Source organism: Cervus canadensis, chromosome 31 (assembly GCF_019320065.1).
Source record: "Cervus canadensis isolate Bull #8, Minnesota chromosome 31, ASM1932006v1, whole genome shotgun sequence".
Taxonomy (NCBI): Eukaryota; Metazoa; Chordata; class Mammalia; order Artiodactyla; family Cervidae; genus Cervus; species Cervus canadensis.
The window spans coordinates 12,937,514-12,960,036 of NC_057416.1; the positions used below are offsets into that span (position 1 = coordinate 12,937,514).

Consider the following 22,523-nt stretch of genomic DNA (forward strand, 5'->3'; position numbering starts at 1 on the left):
AAGGTCCAATCCTTTGGCCACCTGATGCGAAGAGCAGACTCATCGGAAAAGACCCTGATACTGGGAAAGATTGATGGCAAGAGGAGTAGGGGGCGACAGAGGATGAGATGGTTGGATGGTATCACTGACCCAATGGACATGGGTTTGAACAAACTCCAGGATATAGTAATGGACAGGGAGGCCTGGTGTGCTGCAGTCCATGGGGTCACAAAGAGTCAGACACGACTTAGTGACTGAGCAACAAAGATTGTCTTTGATCTTACATATATTATCATACCACTGATAACTAAAACCTTTATAATTGTAGTTTTCAAACATTCTCCAGCGTTCTAGACCACTCTCGCTGCTTAGTAGCAGAGTAACTTGAGTGGATTACTTATTCTCTTTAGTACTGAGACCCCTTACTTATAAAATAAGCATTAAAACTCTATATGTCTAATAGAGTAGTTGTGAGGGTTGAAAGCACGGGGCCTGGAATGTTACCTCTCATCTTTGCCTCCAAGTAGAGTCCACTTTTTTTTTTGAGAGTCCAAGTTATTTTAGTCCACATTTTTAGAAAAGGCAGAGAAACCAGAGATCAAATTGCCAACATCCATTGGATCATTGAAAAAGCAAGAGAGTTCCAGAAAAACATCTATTTCTGCTATATTGACTATGCCAAAGCCTTTGACTATGTGGATCACAGCAAACTATGGAAAATTCTGAAAAAGATGGGAATACCAGACCACCTGACTTGCCTTTTGAGAAATCTCTATGCAGGTCAGGAAGCAACAGTTAGAAGTGGACATGGGAAACTGGAGCCCATTATACAGAGTGAAGTAAGCCAGAAAGATAAAGACCAATACAGTATACTGACGCATATATATGGAATTTAGAAAGATGGTAACGATAACCCTATATGCAAAACAGAAAAAAAGGCACAGATGTACAGAACAGAATTTTGGACTCTGTGGGAGAAGGCGAGGGTGGGATGCTTCGAGAGAACAGCATCGAAACATGTATATTATCTAGGGTGAAACAGATCACCAGCCCAGGCTGGATGCATGAGACAAGTGCTCAGGCCTGGTGCACTGGGAAGACCCAGAGGGATCGGGTGGAGAGAGAGGTGGGAGGGGGGATCAGGATGGGGAACACATGTAAATCCATGGCTGATTCATGTCAACGTATGACAAAAACCACTACAATATTGTAAAGTAACTAGCCTCCAACTTATAAAAATAAATTAAAAAAATAAAAAATAAATAAAAAAAGAAGTGGACATGGAACAACAGACTGGTTCCAAATAGGAAAAGGAGTACGTCAAGGCTGTATATTGTCACCCTGCTTGTTTAACTTATATGCAGAGTACATCATGAGAAATGCTGGACTGGATGAAGCACAGCTGGAATCAAGAATGCCAGGAGAAATATCAATAGCCTCAGATATGCAGATGACACCACCCTTATGGCAGAAAGCAAAGAAGAACTAAAGAGCCTCTTGATGAAAGTGAAAGAGGAGAGTGAAAAAGTTGGCTTAAAGCGCAACATTCAGAAAACTAAGATCATGGTATCTGGTCCCATCACTTCATGGGAAATAGATGGGGAAACAATGGAAACAGTGACAGACTTTATTTTTTGGGGGTCCAAAATCACTGCAGATGGTGACTCCAGCCGTGAAATTAAGACACTTGCTCCTTGGAAGAAAAGTTATGACCAACCTAGACAGCATATTAAAAATCAGAGACATTACTTTGCCAAAAAAGTTCTGTCTGGTCAAGGCTATGGTTTTGCCAGTGGTCATGTATGGATGTGAGAGTTGGACTATAAAGAGGGCTGAGCGCCAAAGAATTGATGCTTTTGAACTGTGGTGTTGGAGAAGACTCTTGAGAGTCCCTTGGACTGCAAGAAGATCCAACCAGTCCATCCTAAAGGAAATCAGTCCTGAATATTCGTTGGAAGGACTGATGCTAAAGCTGAAACTCCAGTCCTTTGGCCACCTGATGTGAAGAATTGACTCATTTGAAAAGACCCTGATGCTGGGAAAGATTGAAGGCAGAAGGAGAAGGGGACGACAGAGGATGAGATGGTTGGATGGCATCGCTGACTGAATGGACATGAGTTTGAGTAAACTCTGCGAGTTGGTGATGGACAGGGAGGCCTGGCGTGCTGCAGTCCATGGGGTCGCAAAGAGCCGGACCCTGAACTGAGCGACTGAGCTGAACTGAGTCCACATTGTGCCGAACTTGGCAGTCAGCACTAGCGTAACCCTTTGCTGTGACCTGAGGGTATTTGTTTTTATGTTCTGTGTCCTGCATTGAAACTGGGTTGGAGCATGAGAGTAGAAAACAGTGATAGCTAAAGACTATCAGATGGCTCTCTGAGAAGAAAAGGTGTTGGACACTTAACAATCAAACTCTCTTTTTTTAAAACTACAATTGTATTCTAACAGAGTTCCATTTGCAACTTTATATATAAGAAACTTTATATAAGAAATAGAAATGGATTCTATTTTACTTTTCTTTTTTTTAACAAGGAAATTTCAGTATCTTTTAATTTAACTTGTTGATTTTATATATAAGAACACACATTAAATATAAAGAAGTAACTTGATCAAGTTCTCAAAAACGTTGATATTCTGAGGGCATCTAATATGTAAACAAATAATATAAAGTGTAATAAACATACATGATATAATTGATTGAAAATTAATCAGTGTTAGTTACTAGCAATATGCTTTTATTTTGGAGGAGAAATGTCTTTTTATCCACTATGACAATCATCAAAATGCCCTTACTCATTAATGATATATGATATTTTGGCATGTGTATAAATGGAAAGCAGGATTCTGTTGAACTGCATGATCAGTCTCTTTTAAAGTAAATTAAGAGAGTGAGTTAGAAAATGATCACCCAACTGTAAGTTCCATGGAGCACTGAGAAGTCATGTAATTCCTGCTTTTGCGATGGATACTTCAAACACTTTCTGAGAATGACACTCTTGTTATATTTCCACAATTAATGGAGCAAATGTCATATCCCCTTCCAATCAGGAAATCTTATATGTACTCACTGTGTGTACATGAAGTCATTTCTTCTTAAAGATAAACATATAATTTCTACCCAAAGCAAAATAATATTAATGAATAAGGATAAAACTTTATCTTTTGTAAAACTCTTTCACATAATTGCTTTGTTTGATCCTCATGAAAACCCAGTACGGTACTTATATTTCCCTCATTTTACATGTGGAATCCTAAGGCTGATAGGTTAAATGACTTGCCTTAGAGCTGATGAGGGCTACAGTACTGGCAGCCGAAACAAGAGGAGGGTGTGTTCACCAATATTTGCTCATGGCAAGGGAGCTTTGACTTCCAGATGAGGACTGATGTTTGGAAAGACAGGCTACTAACTCCCCTAAGATGAAAATTTTAGAAGGAGGAACAAATTTTTGTATTTAACTACAGAGCCTACTATATACCTGATCGTTTCCTAGGTATTTTGCATATTACTTTACTTATAACCACAGTGAATCTTTCCTGTGTTTAAAGCATGTTGCTACAATTTCAACAATAGTTCCTGGCTTAAGAAGCCATGAACTGAACAACTCGGTTCTATACAGGTTTCAATAGAAAATTAGTTGTTTCTTTACACACACACACACACAATTATGTATACATATAAGGGCAGCCTGATGAAGTGGTTGTGAATACAGGTTCTAAGTCAGGTAGAACCTACTTAATCCCAGCTCAGCTGTTTACTAGTTGTTGGACCTAACCAGCCGAGTGACTTTGGTCAATCTCTGAGTTTCAGTTTCTTTATCTGAAAAGAAAAAAGAAAGTGAAGTCGCTCAGTCATGTCCAACTCTTTGTGACCCCATGGACTGTAGCCTACCAGGCTCCGCGGTCCATGGGATTTTCCAGGCAAGAATAGTGGAGTGGTACTTTTCTTATTTATTTTTAAATATTTCTTTTATTTATTTATTTGGCTGCACCAGGTCTTAGCTGCAGCATGTGGGAGTTTTTTTCAGTTTTGGCATGTAGAATCTTTAGTTGGCTGCGTGTAGGATCTAGTTTCCTGACCAGGGATCAAACCCGAGACCCCTGCATTGGGAGCAAAGAGTCTTAGCCACTGGGCCACCTGGGAAGTCCCAAGACCAAACTCTTAAAAACCAGAAACAATCCCAACTAACATTGAGTTGGAAATAATACCTGTTTTCACTTACCATTATAATAGAACCAAACGTTTTTATCGTTAACAAAATAACGTGCATATTGATATTAGGCAGCTGAGAATCACTGATGTAATCCATTCAGAAGCCTCAGGATAAAAGCGGTAGCTTTCAGCCAAGTGTAGGAAAAGTAAATAATGGAGGAGAAAGGAAAGCACAGGTGCACCAGTCTCCTCTATCCTTGTCACCCAGCACACAATATAGTCTCACGTCACTTAAGCAGAGCAGAGTCGGAGTTGTCAGAAGTTCATTTAAATTTTAAATGATCATTAAAATGATCTGGATCTTTATTGCTGTGCGTGGGCTTTCTCTAGTTGCAGTGAGCAGGGGCAACTCTTCTTGGCAGTGGCCTCTCATTGCGGAGCACAGACTCTAGGCACACAGGCTTCAATAGTTGCAGCACACAAGCGTGGTAGATGTGGTGCACACGCTTAATCACTCCATGACACGTGGGATCTTCCGGGACCAGGGGTGGAACCCGTGTCTCCTGCATTGACTGGCAGATTCCCATCCACTGTAGCACCAGGGAAGTCCTTAAATGATCATTTTTGAAATGATGGGTGTGTCATCAAAGTCCAAATGATTTTCAAGTTTTATGTCTGTGAGAGACACTTTTAATTCGGTTGTTCCAAGAGGGCTCAGTAGATAGCATCATGTTTCAAAGGTAGACACAGGTTTCAGCCCAGCTATTTGAGTTACTATTGATTTTTTTGGATTTCTGCTGCTGCTACTATTGTTGTTTTTAAATAAAAATGCTGGTCTGTGCTCGCTTCGGCAGCACATATACTAAAATTGGAACGATACAGAGAAGATTAGCATGGCCCCTGCGCAAGGATGACACGCAAATTCGTGAAGCGTTCCATATTTTGTGCCATTCCCCACCTCCATACACTGTTTGCCGGATGAACACACACAAAAAAAAAATGCTGGTCTTTTTTGGTTAAAAAAAAAAAAAAAACTGTTTGAGAGTGCTGTCAGAAGTAGAATCACACGTGGACTGAACTGAGATTAGTGATGGCTCCTGATGTGGTCAGAGTCTGATGCTAAATCCAGAGAGTCTTCACTGGACAGTGTGAGTGAGCTGTTGCTCTGTGTGAATGTTGAAGCTCCTTCAAGACCCTCCTCTCCCAGGCCAGCCCTCCTCCCCTGGCCAGGGTAATCCTCTCCTCCTTGGGGTCCAGAAGCATCGTTTGTACCTCTGTGTGTAGTTAGGTATTGAGCCCTGCAACACAATTGTTTTAGCTTACTTCTGTTGAAGTGTAACAGACATATATGTTCTTCTAACACAATTATTTCTGTTTCCTCTTCCCTAATAAAATATAAGTGCATTAGGGCTCAAACTACTAAGCCTTCTGGTAAACCCAGCAGGTAAATTATGGTGCATCTCCTGTATCCAAAATATTGGGCCTCATGGTCTAGACTCGTGAATGTCATACCGCCCTTATCCTTGTCATCTGAGTCCTCAGAGTGGCTCATCTCCCTCTTGACTTTTTTCCCTTCTGGTCCACAGTGCTCTCTTTCCCTGGCTTCTCTTGCCTCTGCTTCATCATGTCCTATATCTCCTCCGCTCATGGACCTCTGAGCACTGCAGACACCCGAGTTGTTCTGTTCTTGAACTTTCGTCCCTTCTGCGCACACTCTCTCTCTAGATGATCTCACTTATGCTCATGCATGTAAAAACCGCATCCTTATGTCAGTGACTCCTTTCTATATCTCTAGTCTGGACAGTTAAGTGCCGCAGGTATAAGAAAAATAACTGTCTTACCAGAAACCCTTGATCTTCCCCCCAGAAATCCGGTCCCCCTCCCCATGAGAGCACCTTCATGCACCCACGGTTTTGGAAGTGACCTTTGACAAGTAGCTCAGCTGGTAAAGAGTCCACCTGCAATGCAGGAGCCCCCGGTACAGTTCCTGGGTTGGGAAGATCTGCTGGAGAAGAGATAGGCTACTTACTCACGTCAGTAGTCTTGGGCTTCCTTGGTGGCTCAGCTGGTAAAGAATCCGCCTGCGATGTGGGAGAGCTGTGTTCGATCCCTGGGTCGGGAAGATCCCCTGGAGAAGAAAAAGGATACCCACTCCAGTAATCTGGCCTGGAGAATTCCATGGACTGTGTAGCCACGGGGTCTCAAAGAGTTGGACACGACTGAGCAACTTCCCCTTTCACTTTTTGGCACATCTTCTCCCTCACCGTCCACACTGGGGCCATCACCCCGTGCTGTGGGTCCTACCTCTGAAGTGTCTCCTGTGGCACGCCCGCCCGCCTTGCAGACAGGACGGCCCCTTTGGGCCACTGTACTCAACACAGTGGCCTTCTGCAGCCATGAAGCCGCTTCTGCTCTACAACCCCGCCTGGATCCTCATTGTTCTCAGGAGGAGGTTTAGAAATCCTCAGCGTGGCTTCAGATGCTGTGTCATCGGGCCTCCTCTTCCCATCCCACCTCCTGCCCCACACGCCACCCCGTAACCCAGCAGTGGCCGCGTCTCTAAATCCCAGATGCCTGCTGAGGTTGCCCTGGCCCCGCACAGCTTAGGGTGTGTCCGCAAGCTCCACCCTGCAGGGACCCTTCCATCAGTGAGGCCTATGGACCTTCTGGACAGGGAAGCCCCTCTCTCCCCATTCTATATTTTGAAATATCCTGTGCTATTCTTTTCAATCACCTATGGCAATTGGTAAGGTTTATTTCATTGGACGATTATTTGCTCAATGTCAGGCCCCCTCGTTGTTCTGTAAAACCCATAAAGGCAAAGATCAGGTCTGTTTTATTCGTACTTTCAGACCCAGGGTCTGATATACTGTGGAGAGTCAACACATATTTGTGGAATGAATAGAGTAAACAGGAAATAAAAGTGCAAAACACATGGAATTACTATACACCAGAACATGCTTAAAACTTTAGGTTGCAACTTACTATATGGAAATAAGTTTCTGACACCCATGAGAAGACGTTTAGTTTGTGAATGAAGCAGGCTTGTACCATATCTCTGAGCTGGCAGGTTTTAGTATTCTTACTTCCAAAGATAATGGGGGAAAAATAATGGTTACCAGTTCGACAACAAATTATTTATCGTCCCCGTGGTTGTCACCTAGTATCAATCTATGAGTTTGGGGGTACAGCCGATGTGATGCTGCTTACTCTTCCATGGGGGACAGACAGGAAACCAGTACACAGACAATTTCAGCTCTTGGAAAATACTGTGAACTGAACAAAACAGAGTAATGGCCTTCGTGGGGTGGTCAGAGAAGTGCTGCCTGGCACTGCCAGTCATGATGTCCAGCTCAGAGCAACTCAGCTACATGAGATGATGAGAGCAACTTTGAGTAATAATGTGCATCACCGATAATCTGAACTGACTTAATCTCCTTCCATGGAGTCTATATCCAGGAGAAACGAGTTAACGTTAAACCAGTGGCTGTGTTTATGTGTTTAATAGTTTACTAATAGGTTACCTTTTAAAACTGTGTCACTAATTATTTACAAACATTCATATTTACATTGATTTCTCACAAAAGGTCAAAAAGCTGAAGCGAGAACTCTCACAGATGAAGCAGGAATTGCTTTATAAAGAACAAGGCTTCGCCACTCTGAAACAGTGAGTATGAGAATAACGAAATTAACTCTCAAATGATCCAAGACCCCTGAGCCAATCCAAAGAAAGCAGAAGTGCAGATGACGTAAGACTTTTCTCAAAGAGTAGTCAAGTAGGACGCACAGAGCCTGGCACAAAAAAAAAAAAAACAACACAAGAAAACAATCAACCATAGAACAGTAAAAAGACACTTGGGAAAATCTACTATACGCTTTGAAAAGGTCTGAAGTTTTCCCTAATAGGTGGAGGACCCACGGAAACTGAAGTAAGACACTCAGCTTCATCTCGCAGGCCCGCTGGCCAGCCTCACATAAAAGCAGAGCCAGGAGATGGGGCCCAGGACAAGCTGGGGTGACCAGGTTCTCTGTGGAGCCCGACCCAGGGGGCCTGTCCACCTCTGGCAGCCCCAGGGGGACCTGATGCCTCCCGCCCTCAGGGAGCCAGTCCAGGGTGTCTGCGGACGGCCAAGTGAGTGTCCGGGCTCCCGAGTTCCCTCTGCCCCTTCCAGCTTTGTGCAGAAGGCCACTGGACCCCGGCCCCAGGCTGAGCCAGGACGGACGAGAACGCGGATGATGGAGGGCGGGTCGGAGGACTGGGGCTCTCTGCCCCGTCCGTAGCCCCCGGGAGCTGCCGTTCTCCTGCCAGACCCCAACAGGCGCACCCAGGCGTCCAGCCCCCGCAGCGCCCACCCCAGGGTCTCCGAGGCTGGGATGCGGTGGCGGTTCACGCAGCCCACAGCCTTGGGGAGGGCTGAAGCCATCGTCCCTTGAAAGGCATCCGGCGGCCCTTCCGGTCCCCTTCTCCTCCCACGCCGCCCCGCAGGGGCCCTGGCAGTGAGGCAGGATTCACCGGGGCTTCCCCAGGGGCTCCTTTCCAGGCAGGCTTACGCCCTTCCTCCATCTGCCTCCACAGCATCCGAGGCAGCAAGGCGTCAGTCACCCTGTTAAAGATGCCACATGTCCACTGGCCGGGCCATCTGAGCAGATCGTTCTGTGTGTTTGGTTGAGGAGCTGTATTTCGGGACCCCCATCGCTCCTCTTCATCACCAGGCACATGACTTTCATCTCAGACACTTGGCTCTCCTGCTCAGTCTTTGGTTTTGACACTCACCTCATTTGATCATGACCATGAGACTCTTTCAGATGCTCCCATCCTGGTGGTTCTCCAACCTGACTGCTTATTAGAATAATCTGAGGAGCTCTTAAAAAAAACACATGTGTCTGGAATCCATCCCAAGGCCCCCCACGTGGTTCTCAGGTCCAGCTCTGTTCAGAGAACCTCTGTGGAGGTTGCAGCGCACCCCCCAAAACTGAGCAGACCCGGCTTCACCTAAATGTGTTGTTTAGTCAGTTGTCCATCAACATACAGGAGGGCGTTGTGGTAGGAACACCAGGAAGCATTTAGCCACACGTTACATACTTTTAAGACACATGAAATTATAACTCATGTCACCACCAGGATTAAAGGTTAGCCAAACTTGCTGTTTTTGTTATATTGATGTAACAATGATGTATTGTTTCAAAGCAGTTTGCTTGCAAGCAATTTTTATAGGAATCCAAGGCATGTTTAAGAATCTGTCAGTAACATTCCACAAGAAAACAATAGCCATTTGTTGCAGAAACTCAGGCTTTCTCTTGCAGTGATTCTAATCTGAGGAACCAAGAGCAGAGAGATACCACATCCAACATTAGACGCCTCTCGTGCATCTTAACTATAGACAGAATAAACTGTTTTCATTCAAATGTTTACCGCCATAACTACCAGAAGATTGAAGAATAATTGATTATACCCAGAGACCATATTTTTCAAGAAATCACGTTCCTGATACTAAAGGGAATCTTACTTGGGGTTATAACCGAAAATATATTTCAGGAATAAATTTAAGCAGAATCCCACTGTAGGATTTTGCAACATCGCACTCACAGTAAAATGGAATAATTTTGTGGAATTCGCACCGCTTTAAGCCCCGGTTTTCTTTCTATTTGGTGCCATCGTTTATGCTGGATGAATCAGTGTAGTCTTATTCTCTCCGTTATTCATTTCAGACTGTGGTCCCATTGCACTTTGGCCCTCAGCGCTACTGTAGCTTATGTGTAGATGGACGCCAGCAAGAGAGGCGTATGTCCGCTCTGGCCCGTCCAGTGGTACTGGCTGTATGGACTGTGTTATAGAATTGAGTTATGATGAGATTGATTTTCTTAGGTTCTTGCAGACTTTTAATTACTTGTTCAGCACCATAAAATATTTTCTAAAGTGCTACTTGGAAAAATAAGTTATCTACAAACTGCACTCATTTGAGTAAACTTTAGAGAAGAGTGAATAAGACAATATCACGTTAGTTAATTTTTTTTTTTCAGACTATACCCTTCACATTGAAATACATACAAATTAGTAAATGTTTTAAACCAAATTAGCTCAGAGACAGTCTTCTGTGATTTAATAGGTGCCGTATCTCCGGAGAGTCTGGGAATCAGACAAGGACATGCTGTGTGTCTGGGAATGCTGTATGTCACAGCGCTGTTGGCTGGTGGGACAGGAGGGTGGCTGTGTGTTTCTGAAGTAAAGCCCAGGTTCTTTCCTAATGAGTCTCAAGCCACATAGGTGATCATGAAGAACTTGAACCTTTTTTTTTTTTTTTTTTTAAGAATTAGGTCATTTGGTTGGGCCCTGTGACCCCAAAGAATTCAGTTACCTGAAATCCTCTGACGTAGGGTGACCCTGTGAACTGTGGGACATTCAGAAAGCAAGTACTGCTTACCAAGTACTAGTCAGCGAGCTCACTGGGGAGCTCTTTATGCAACATTAATGGACAAATGAACACATCTGCCCTTGCGTCTTATTCCTAAGATTTGAACTCATTCAGCAAGACAGGCATGTTATCTTGACTCATAACTGTCATAAAAATAGAATACTTTGCATATATTTAAAAAGAAACAAGAAACTAACCAAACAATCCAAACATTATAGGATACTCACTAGTATAAGCAAAAATCACCACCCTTTATTAACAGTCACCAGACTGTGCCCTATGCTAGGTTTTGCATAGACGTCGCAGCGCATAAAATTAGACGGCAGTGATGAATCCCGAGGTTCCTGGGCTCGCCCAGTTTACTGGCATTTCTGTCTTCCTACTAAATCAGTTCCCCGGGTCCCGAACCTTGGCCAGGATCAGCGTGTGATGAGGTTTGAGTTCAGGCAGCAGTGGGACCACCCAACCAGACTGTAAACAAGAAGCCTGAGCCTGACGCTGATGGCAGTGGGCTGGGTATGAGGTCGGGGATGGCAGGGGTCTCAGCTTCAAGTGGTCAGAAGAGAATGGAGGAAAGACCACCACCCTGAAGCTGCTATGTGTGAGTCCAGTAGTAAACATCAGCTAACCAAGACATCCCCACACCCAGTTCCTGCGGTCTGTTTAGCTTGTCCTCTGTCATTCTTTGATTGTTTTTTCCCCCTCTCCTTTAACAGAATTGATAAAAAAATGTCTGGAGGCCAGAGTGGCTATGAACTTAGTGAAGCCAAAGCCATCCTAACGGAACTGAAATCTATCAGAAAGGCTATTAGCTCAGGAGAAAAAGAAAAACAAGATCTGATGCAGGTATGTGATAGAACATTTTTTTTCCCCCAAGTCAAACTACTGCCTTCTTGGGCCTCAGAAATTGTCCTTGAGCAGAAAGTTCTCCATCAGAGTCTGGATGGCCCCTTTCCACCACAACCCCATTCCCCCCACCCCCACCTGCACCCCATTCATACGGAATTTGGTCTCATTGGAGATTGTTACAGGTACTGAGCCAGCCGCTACCTTGGAGGAGAACAGATGGGTTCCAAGGTTCTGATATGCTTATTTGAAGGCTGGCTTTGGGTGACCTTTGAGACAGGGGCTGGTGGATCCTGGAGCCCGTGTATGGAGATTAGCGTCTTGGTTCATCCTGCAACTTACTGCAAACTTCAGGTGGAGCCCTGATAGGCAGGGTTATCTAAACCAGTGATCCTTAGCCCAGGATACAGAAAGGGTATGTCACCTGCCATCAGTGAGTAGATTATACGCCTTGAGAAGTTGGGGAGGAGTACGAGGAGCTTAGAAAAGTTACTCCCCACCCCAGGAGATTCTGAAGTGCTAGCTGGGGGTGGCATGGAGAGATGCTGACCCAGCGGGGGGGGGCACCTGTGGGGTCACCTGGGAGACAGGGTGATGGCACTAGATCCCCTGGTCACACCTGTACACGTCTCACCCTACAGACCTGAGCTCCACTGGCCCAGCTCATGTGTAGATAAAACAACCATTGTGCGATCAGTATTCTGCACCTACATATAGCACATACAGTCACGTTTTTTTTTAAGAGGTATCTCTTCCTCCTCCTCCCCTCCTTCTATCCCATAATTATCACAAGCACTGAGAATTCTTTGTAATAGTTCAGATATTTGGAATTCTTCACCTGGCTGGATGACGATTTAGTCTGTGTCTTTCAAAAAACATTATAGCCCATGGTGAACAGAGCCTCTACATTTGAATAAAATATTCAGCTACCTGATGCCAGTTTCCAAAATTCTGGTTGAATACACGTGAATATTCTTGAACCCATATAATTTTGCATTGAGGGATTTTTAAAATATCTTTCCAGAAGCAATTAAATATAAAAGACAACAGTAATAATAGCAAATACTTAAAATACTGACTTCGTGCCAGACGGTCTTCTGCCTGCTTTGCATAGAAATACTGCATTTAATTCTCACAGCAGCCCTAAAGACAGGCTCTGTTATTATCCTCAACTTACAGATACAAAAACCACAGTACAGAGAAGTTAAGTTACTTACTGAAAGTCACACAGCTGATAAGTGGCAGGACCCAGGTTCAAACTCAGGCGGTCTTGTTTAGAATATATGGTTCTAACATACACATAATGCATACAGAACTTTACTTGGATACGCTCTTTGTTGTTGTTCTACAATGATCCTGCTGATTAAATCAGTCATTCCTGAAAGAAGTTAATGGTTATTGTACAGATTTACATTGGACTCTCATAATTTACCAATTTTAGGTCCTCTTTGATTCTTCCTGTAAACTTTGAATTTATACATAGGCCAGATTAAGTTTAAAAATTAGATAACTTTTAAACCACTAAAATATGTAAAATAAGTGATAGATACAGAAATCAACAACAGAGCTGAAAAGGGTTTTAGATATCTTCTGTGACTTTCAAACCTCTTTGGATACGACCCACAGTAAGAAATATATTTTTCATCAAAACACAGTAACACAAATATCTTTACCTGTAGATACACACACACACCAGATTTCACAGAAATATGCTTGCTTTTGATACTAGTAATATACTTTGATTTTATTTCCTAGTCTCCTCTATTTCATTTTAAAACATACTAGTCATGACCCACTGCTGCTGCCGCTGCTGCTAAGTCGCTTCAGTCGTGTCTGATTCTGCGACCCATAGACAGCAGCCCACCAGGCTCCTCCGTCCCTGGGATTCTCCAGGCAAGAACACTGGATTGGGCTGCCATTTCCTTCTCCACATGACCTACTAAATTAATTGAATTTGTGGTCATCCCAGATGGGTTTGAAAAAGTATACATATTTTCACTGTTCACATAAAAAAGTAGAAGAGACTTGTCCAAAGTCTTTAAAAGGTTTCTTTGTTCTTTTTTGTAATGTATTATTCCATGTGACCATTTTACGTTTTATCCCTCATACATTTTATATAAAAATATATACATTTTGTATAAAAATGCCTTTGAAAGAAAATAGAGGTTAGGTAAAAAACAAGTTTCAGATCTCTGATAGTTCTAATTTCCTATCATGAGGATTTTCTGTATCAGGAATAAATCCTGGCTCTTCTTACAGCCGATAATAATGAGCTTCTTACGCGTTTGTTAGTGTTTGTAAAGGGGTGGGGGGTGGTAGAAGTTTAGACTTTTCATTTTTAATGCTATCACTGGTTCACATCTTCCCTCTAAAATAAACTCACTATATTAAACCTGGATGTGGACAGCAGTCATGTTCAATTGTAAGTATCCACTTCCCCAAACCAACCATCATCATAGGTACTGATAGACTGCAGCTTCTGGGGTCTATTTCCTAATCTCTAACGTCTACATGAGCTAAATAATCTCTTAGATCCTATCCAGATATCAAATGGCATAACTGTAGACATCTTCTCAGTAGGAAGTTTGCCTGCTTTATCTACAATGAGATTGCATTACAGGTATCCCATATCTCCAGAATTTGTACTACATAAAATGGGTAGCCCTCATTAAAATAGACTTCTTTTTAACAAATTTTTCAAAATGAGAAATGCGTTTGTATGTATAACGGAGTCACCTTGTGGTCCAGCAGTAATTACCACAACATTATAATTCAACTATACTTCAATAAAAAATTAATTCAAAAAATTTTAAAATAAGAAATGCATCTATTAAATATAAAGATACCATGATTCACAGGGTGAAAGAGAAGATAACCTGTTTTAATATGATCTCACTTGTTTTCAGAGTCTGCATCTATGTGCAAAAGCTGTCTTGTACCCTCATTTTTTTCAGTCATTTAAAGAGGTAGACACCCGCAACTGCTGCTAAGTCGCTTCAGTCGTGTCCGACTCTGCGACCCCATAGAGAGCAGCCCGCCAGGCTCCTCTGTCCCTGGGGTTCTCCAGGCAAGAACACTGGAGTGCGTTGCCATTTCCTTCTCCACTAAGATAAAGGAATTGTTGTTTCCACTGAGATTAGCTCTTCCGACGTAGTTTTTCCCTGGTGGGGAAGCCTCGCCCTTCCCAGCGCTCGGCTCCACAAAGCGCTCCGTGTTTCCTGAACAGAGCCTCGCGAAGCTGCAAGGGCGGTTTCACGTGGACCAGAGCATCGGCACGTCTGAGCCAGACCTGCGATCCAGCCCTGAGAACTCGCATCTCTCCCTCTCCAGACAGACGCTGGACGCGGGCTCACAAACCAGCATCTCCGGGGACGTAAGTCATCCGTGTGGAAGGGCTGGCCTGGGCCTTGCCCGGATGGGCCCTGATTACAGCATCGCTGGCAGATGGGACGGGAGCCAGCAAGGGGGTGCATGCAGCATTTCCTACTCATAAGACTGGATTTACAAATCTTAGCCTTATCTTTTCTGCCTAGGTGCCAAGCATATCAGAATCTGTCCAGATGAATAGCTTGGTTCAAACTTTCTCATACTGTATTTATTCAGAGACTCTATTGAAAGACGAGAGACACGTGAGAATTTTTTTCCTCTTAAGTTCAGAGCCTTGGAAATTAAGGTCCTTCCAAATACACATTAAGGCTAATGAAAAACATAAATATATGGCCTTTAAAAATGAAACCAAAGAACTTGCTTTACACATCTGAAGTTGATTATATTAAAATGTTTGATTGGTGGTTTATACCTGGCACTTGAAAATATTTAATGTGGTTTGAATATTATTACCAGTTTACAGTCCACCTTTTGGGACACCATTAGCAGATATTTATTTTTCAATAAGTTCCCAGTTATTTTTGTGTTCTTTGAATTCTGTGCTATGAAAGTAGAGCAGGTAGAGATCAACAGTAGGGCTTACCTGTTTGAAAAATTAATTTTCGAAGTAATTTATTTGTGTTTATGCAGTTGGAAGTTACATGATGGAAATTTTGGCTCACAGAGACAAGGAAATTAGTTCCAGTTCATAAATTTTTATTGACCTGTACGCCCTTCATAAACTCTTAGACACCAGAAGCATTTACCTGATTTTTTTTTTAATCCGGATTTTAATGTGTAGAGAAAAGGATGTTAAAGTCTTTGAAAAAAATTCAACAAGCTTGAATTAAAAAGAAATGTTTTGTCCCCACTGAGACGCGAAAGTAAGTGCCTTTGCAAACTGGTGTTCCCAATTTCGATGCTATCTTCTTTAGCTTTTCAATTACTCGTACTTCCTAGAAACAAAAGCAGTTTTACTTCATTCATTAGCAGAGTTAATTGACTTTTTCCCTTTTGTTTTTTTTTTAAACTAGATCGGAGTGAGAAGTAGATCAAATTTAGCTGAAAAGGTCAGGCTGAGCCTCCAGTATGAAGAAGCCAAAAGAAGGTAACAGCAGGGGAGCCGTGTGGTGGTCAGTGGTCAGGGGCTCACCCGCTGTTTCCAGAATTCATCTTTATTCCTGTGGTGACATCTGCTGGGCGCTCACCACGCGTTCTTACCAAGATCACCCTTCAGATCTTGGAAGATAAAGGTTGTGGGGTCCCTACCCACCCTACCCAAAGCCAAAAAGAACAAGGAGAATTCATGAGAAGGGCAGGAATGGAACTGTCCCCTTCTTTCTGGAAGGAAGATGCTTTAAGGCTGTACGGTACCTACTCACAATTTAAAGTAGGAAGTTGGTTCCCCAGACAGTGCTGCAGAGACTCGGGTGCTGGGCTTGGGAGCAGCTAGGAGTTTGAAGGTAAACAGTTTCAAGCACTTTCCTTGGCGTCGGAGGGAAGACCCCCCGCTGGTGTCCTGGGGGATGCCTGGGTGTCTGAGTGTCACTCACTTCTGGGGATGTCCCTGCTTTATTCTCTCTACTCTTCTTCAGCACAGCCTCACTGCCTTTTTCTTACCTGTGCCTCCGGGGAGGGTCTGGGAGACTCCTCTGTCCTCGAGCTGGTGACAGACTCAGTGGGACTGTGCTTGTTCTGAGAGAGGGTCATCCTGAAACACTTCATCATCTTCCTTTTAAGAGTGTGAGGATGCTGCTGTTCCGTTGTCTAGGAAGGCGCTGGGGGCACAGGCCTGTATTATCAGAAGCATGAGCGCCTCAGCTGAGAACGTGCGGGGTTTCCCACCGCAAGGCAGCCCAGAGGGTGGATGCTGAACTACAGCCGTTAATCCTGGTGATGATGAGAATTTAAAAGTCATCGGCTAGGGGCTTCTTTGGCAGTCCAGTGGTTAAGACTTCATCTTCCAATGCAGGGAGTGGGAAGCTGGGAATCCCATAGACCTCGCAGCCAAAAAATAAAAAATAAAAACCCAAAGCATAAAACAGAAGCAGTATTGTAACAGACTCAATAAAGATTTTTAAAACAGTCCACATCAAAATAAATAAATAAATAAATCTTTAAAAAAAAAAGTCATTGGCCAGATTTCTTAGAGGTTGTCTGGCTTTAACAATGCCATTATTTGATCTGCCTCAATCCAGCATTTGCCTCTGCGTAGCCTCTGTTACTAATATTACTTGGTTCTTTGATTTACTGAAAGAACCCTAAGCTTTGTTCCACAAATTGTTAACCACGTGAGCTTGAGCAAGTCACTTTGCCTCTCTGAGCAGCATTGTACGCGGCTAATTTTAACGCCTGTAAAGGTTCCCAGGTGGATTGTAAATGTCTTGAGGGTAGGAAAAGTGTCGTGGCCCACGTTGTCTGCTTCTCACGTCCGGGACTGGCGCTTTCCCCTCGACCAGGACTGAGGGCTCCTTTGTGCTGCTGCGGCTGGGGACGTGGGAGCCCGTTCGGGGCGCTCTGGCTATGAGCACCCCAGCCCCCGAGCCGCCAGAGCTCCTTGGTTCCGAAATAAAGCCGGGATCGGTGCCTGGCTTTCCAAAGGAGAACGGCCGTAACTCAGAATTAATCTCGGGGAGGCGGGCATCATGCCCCTTCGTCTTTGGGACTTGACTTCTCTTGGGCCAGCTTGAGCTTCTGCTGGGCTGTGGCTCCCCCTGGAGCTTAAACAGCACTTGTCTTCTAGGCGTTCCCAGAAAGCATCGCAGTTTCTTGCCCAGATTTGACGCAGTCTTTCCAAATCAAATTCAAGACCTTCCTAATGCCCGATCCCACAAGCAACAGGTGCTGTTCTTTCTTTCACTACATCGTTGCTCGCACTTCAGTTATTTAATTCAGTCCCATCAAGACTTAAGATGTTGGTTCTTTCCCATTCAGTTGCATTGCTGTTTCTGTTACCATTTGGGGTTTAGCTTTAAAGTTACTAGTGATTCTGAGGAGATGGTAAGTCTCGGGGGTTTCTGCATATGTTGAAAGTGCTTTTTCTTCCTTAATTCTGAATAAGTAAAGAATTTTGTGTTTACTTGTGTTTGGGTTGTGTTTCTCGGAAACCTGTTTTCTCCTGCAGCCTTTGTTTTACATGCTTAATGAAGTTAATAATATCATGCTTATTTAGCATTTTGATGATTAATTTTCCAGTACGTGAGACAGTTGTTTACGGTTTTGTGGTTAAAGCTGAAGAATAGCTGATGTTACATCTATCATAAGTGCAGATGACAGGTGAAAATCACAAGTATACACATAGCACAGTTTAAGGTGGCAACTTTTCTTGTTAACTCAAACAGGAAACTTAAGGCACAAAAATGTGGAGCTACTTCCCTCTTGGTCCTGATAACGTTTTTCAGTCACCTTTTTCTTCTCTTCTGCAACGTCTTCCATCTAAAAGGAGGGGCAGGTGCCCCCATTTCTATCTTCATCGTCTTCTGGTATATGCTGTGATAATACCAGAAAATCATCCAACATCTTGAAATAGGAATATGGGGTTCCTCATGCCCATATCTGGAGAAGGCAATGGCACCCCGCTCCAGTACTCTTGCCTGGAAAATCTCATGGACGGAGGAGACTGGTGGGTTACAGTCCATGGGGTCGCTAAGAGTCAGACAGGACTGAGCGACTTCACTTTCCCTTTTCACTTTCATGCATTGGAGAAGGAACTGGCAACCCACTCCAGTGTTCTTGCCTGGAGAATCCCAGGGATGGGGGAGCCTGGTGGGCTGCCGTCTATGGGGTCGCACAGAGTCGGACATGACTGAATCAACTTAGTAGCATGCCAATATCAGTTGTGTTCATAGTTTACCTTTTTGAAAGATACTTATTTATCTATTTGTTTCATTGCCCCAGGTCTTAGTTGTAGCTTGCAAACTCTTAGTTGTGGCATGTGGGGTCTGGTTCCCTGACTAGGAATGGAACCCAGGGCCCCTGAGTTGGGAGTGAGGGGAGTTAGCCCCTGGACCACCAGGGGAGTCCCCATAGTTTGTCTTGATCTTGTGCTTGTGGTCAAAACAGCCAAGGGCCATTCCTCTCCTGAAGAGTCCCGACAGTCCTCACGGTGCCCCAGACCAAGTTATTGGATTCAGGTGGTCATTCTGATTGAATCGGGAGCTGACTTGATCATTGAGTACAAAGCTCTAGATGCGGTGAGGTCTGGGATCAGCAAAATCATGAAGCCGGGGAGGAGTCCCTTGGCTGGGTTTTCCTCCTCCCCACGTTGCTGGCCGCGGGACCCCCACCTGCCGCCACCCTGGTGGGGCCGCTCCCGCCACCTGTGCTGGGCGCCGCAGCCAGCTGCGTTCAGAGGAAGACCAGGTCGACGCGGCGTCCGCGGGGCCGGCCCGGGCAGCACGCAGCGTGGGAAGCGGGCTCCCTGTGTGCGGCCGGAGGACGAAGGAAGTGGCTGGAGGGGGCTCAGCCCGGCCAGCTCTTCGCTGGCGATGCGGGACCTCGAGGGGTTGCCTTGGTCCTGGTTCTGGGTGGCCCAGCCCTGTCCTCTCCCCTGCCCTGACTGGCTGATCTTCAGTTGCTGCCAGTGTACCCCGGGGACAGCATCTCGACCCAGAGGAAGAGAGCCAGAATAAGGGCGTTTCAGGCATCACTCAGAGTTGTGTTTTTTTGTTGTTGTTTTTTTAACAAAGCCCACATGTGTTCAGGCATCAGGGCTGACTGGTCCTCTGCTTCTTAAGCATCTGTGTAGTTTGACCTTCATCCTTCTTTTCAGGTAGTAGGTGTGATAACCTGGATTTTACAGGTGGAGAGGGTGAGGCAGATGAGAAGTAAGTGTAGCATCAGCTCAGGGACCAGACTGGGGCCTGCGGTTCGGTCAGCCCATCATGGCTGCCCTGGGGGGTCATCCCCAGACTTAGCCTGCCTGAGTTTTCCCCTCCTTGGGACTTCTTAGAATGTGCACGGCCATTTTATTTTTTCTTATTTTATTTTCATAATAGATATATTTTATAGAAGTACAGTTGACTCACAACGTCTCAGGTGCACGGCAAGGTGATTCAGTTATACATATACACATATGTTATTTTGGGGGTGGGGTGCTCCCCCAGTGGCTCAGAGGGTAGAGAATCTGCCTGCAATGCAGGAGACATGGCTTCGATCCCTGGGTCGGGAAGATCCCCTGGAGAAGGGAATGGCAACCCACTCCAGTATTCTTGCCTGCAGAATCCCATAGACGGAGGAGCCTGGTAGGCTACCGTCCATGGGGCCGCAAAAGAATCAGACGCACCTTAGCGTCTAAACCACCACCATGTTATTTTTCAGATTATATTCCATTATAGGTTATTAGAAGATACTGACTCTAGGTTTTATTTCAGTATGGCCAACCTGAAAATTGAACTCTCGAAGCTGGACAGTGAGGCGTGGCCTGGGACGCTGGACATAGAGAAGGAGAAGCTGATGCTGATCCACGAGAAGGAAGAGCTTCTGAAGGAGCTGCAGTTCGTCACCCCGCAGAGGCGCACGCAGGACGAGCTGGAGAGCCTGGAGGCCGAGAGGCAGCGGCTGGAGGAGGAGCTGCTGGCCGTGAGGGGCGCGCCCAGCCGGGCCCTGGCCGAGAGGTGCGTGCCCCGCCCGGGCCCCCGGGCCGTCCTCCCTGGTCCCGGAGGAATCTCAAACGCGCCTGCCTCTGGCGGGCCAAACGCCAGCACGAAGGACTTGCCCCGTGGAGCAGTAAAGCAAACTCTGCTTGGGCCCGGTGGTTCCTCAGTGACTGTCGAGAACGTGAAAATGCCCGAGACAGATGCTCAATAGCTAAGGCATGTTGACAGAAAACCAGGAATGCAGTCTGATAACAGTAGCTGTAAACTATGCACTCTGATAAGAGAGATTATCTGGACTGTTAGAGCCCCGAAGCTTCCCACTCTGGGCTTTATTACTCTCAGGAATGCAAAAGGTTATTGCTTTTCACTTCACAAGGATATTTCAACAGGTCACAAGACGTTCGCTTGAACTTTGTCAGTTGAAACCCTCATCTGAAGCAGGTGGAAAGTAGAAGGGAACATACTTTAAGCCATTTTTAGATCTTCCTGTGGGAAGGTGTAAATTGATCATTTGATCTAAAAAAAAAGTGCAGTTCTGTAAGCAGATCAGATGCACTTCAAGCCGGGGGACCCCTGTGTGCAGGTTCGCTATGAGGCCATCACCCCCCGGGGTCCAGGCCGCGCTGACCGATGCCCAGACCCGTTTCCCTGTCTCAACCATAAGCCAGGTAGCCCTTTAGAACCCCACCCCGCATCATTTAGGCCCACAGGTAAGGAGCAGAATGAAGGGCAAGAAATTCACATTCGTGTATTTTCAGAGACCTGGAAGTAAGTTTAAAATCCCCAGCCATAATCCAGTCACTTTTTTCTTTTTTCTTTTTTTTAAACTTCTTGGCTTCTTCCATGCCTTGTCCTTTATACATGTTTAAGGTTGTGTGTTGACATAGTACCAAAGCATTTGAGAAGTAGGGTGGTGGAGAAGGCGGGGGTGGTGGGCAGGGAAAAACACCTCTGACATTCCTAGTCATGCGTTAGCGTGGGCACCTGCTTAACCGTGACCGTGTGGGGAGCGTTGGCCTCTGTGAGTTAAGTTGCTGAAGGAGATGGCTCATGGCTGCAGCGTCACAGCTTTCGGGAGTGTGAGAAAGTATCCAGGGGGGCCCTTTACAGATGACGGCCTTTCCCCGTCTCACATACTTCTCATCACTCCCCTGCGTCTCCTCCCCTCCCGAGGTGACATCTCGCAGGTGCGAGCCGGGCTGGCCAGGCAGGGATCCATCTGAGCAAGACCAAAACGAACAAAACGTAGGGGTCAGAAGGCGGACTTCAGTTGTTTGCCTGAATTAACCTTGATGCTCTTCAGTGTCTGTGTCTGTGTCTCTTAAAGATTTAAGAGAGTCTCAGGTGAGATCCTGGGTCGTTACTGACCTGTGGTCTCTGCAGGAGCCCACAGAAGTCACATGAATTTTCAGCTGGCTGTGAGCCCCCAGAGGCCCCCAGCCCCAGTCCCTGGGGGCCACTGACTCTCAGGACCAAGGAGACCAAGCTCGCCCCCTAGTGGTCGTAAAGCGCATCGGGCAGAGCGATGCTCCGTGTGACCCATCTCCCGCAAAGAGAAATGGCTCTCAAGTGAAAAAAGCCTTCCTATGCATCTGTCTGTTCTTTCCTTACAGTTACTCAAATTCCTTAAACCCTGCACTTTCCGACAGCTAATAAGATCTTAACATTGCTTCTTCTTTTTTCGCAGCTCTTAGGGGTTTTGCCCTACGTCTTGCCAAGATGTCTTCATTCTCTCTTAATTATATGACGATTTTTGCCACTGGTTCTGAAAAAAAGGGCTTCTCTTGTGGCTCAGCTGGTACAGAATCCACCTGCAATGTGGGAGACCTGGCTTCGATCCCCGGGTTGGGAAGATCCCCTGGAGAAGGGAATGGCTAGCCACTCCAGTATTCTGGCCTGGAGAATTCCATGGACTATATAGTCCATGGGGTCGCGAAGAGTCAGACACAACTGAGCAACTTTCACTTCACTCACTGAAAAAAATTTATAGCAAGTGGGAGGGGGTATGAGTGGGTTTTTTTTTTTTTTTTTTTAATGGGAAAGGAACTTGTTCCTTCTGTAGATGATGTGCGCCTTCGCCCTGGGGACACCAGGGGCAGAGGTGAGGGGTACCAAGGCACCCTGTCTTGCCAAGGGCGGCCGAGCCATGGTGTGGAGCCATGGGACCGTGGG

The 22,523-nt window shown here is 45.2% G+C and overlaps 1 protein-coding gene and 1 non-coding gene across 3 annotated transcripts in view; both read left to right on the forward strand.

Moving 5' to 3' along the window:
* Positions 1-22,523, forward strand: part of WWC2 (WW and C2 domain containing 2) — a 145,291-nt gene that overhangs the window by 88,673 nt on the left and 34,095 nt on the right. For both annotated transcript variants that reach the window (XM_043453956.1, XM_043453957.1), the window contains 5 exons: positions 7,717-7,796; positions 11,259-11,388; positions 14,615-14,761; positions 15,789-15,862; positions 20,127-20,369. In XM_043453956.1, coding sequence (XP_043309891.1) covers positions 7,717-7,796; positions 11,259-11,388; positions 14,615-14,761; positions 15,789-15,862; positions 20,127-20,369 — 674 coding nt within the window. The remainder of the gene's footprint in view (positions 1-7,716; positions 7,797-11,258; positions 11,389-14,614; positions 14,762-15,788; positions 15,863-20,126; positions 20,370-22,523) is intronic.
* On the forward strand, positions 4,968-5,074 carry LOC122432656. Its single transcript, XR_006266920.1, has one exon. It is a non-coding gene; the product is annotated as a U6 spliceosomal RNA (small nuclear RNA).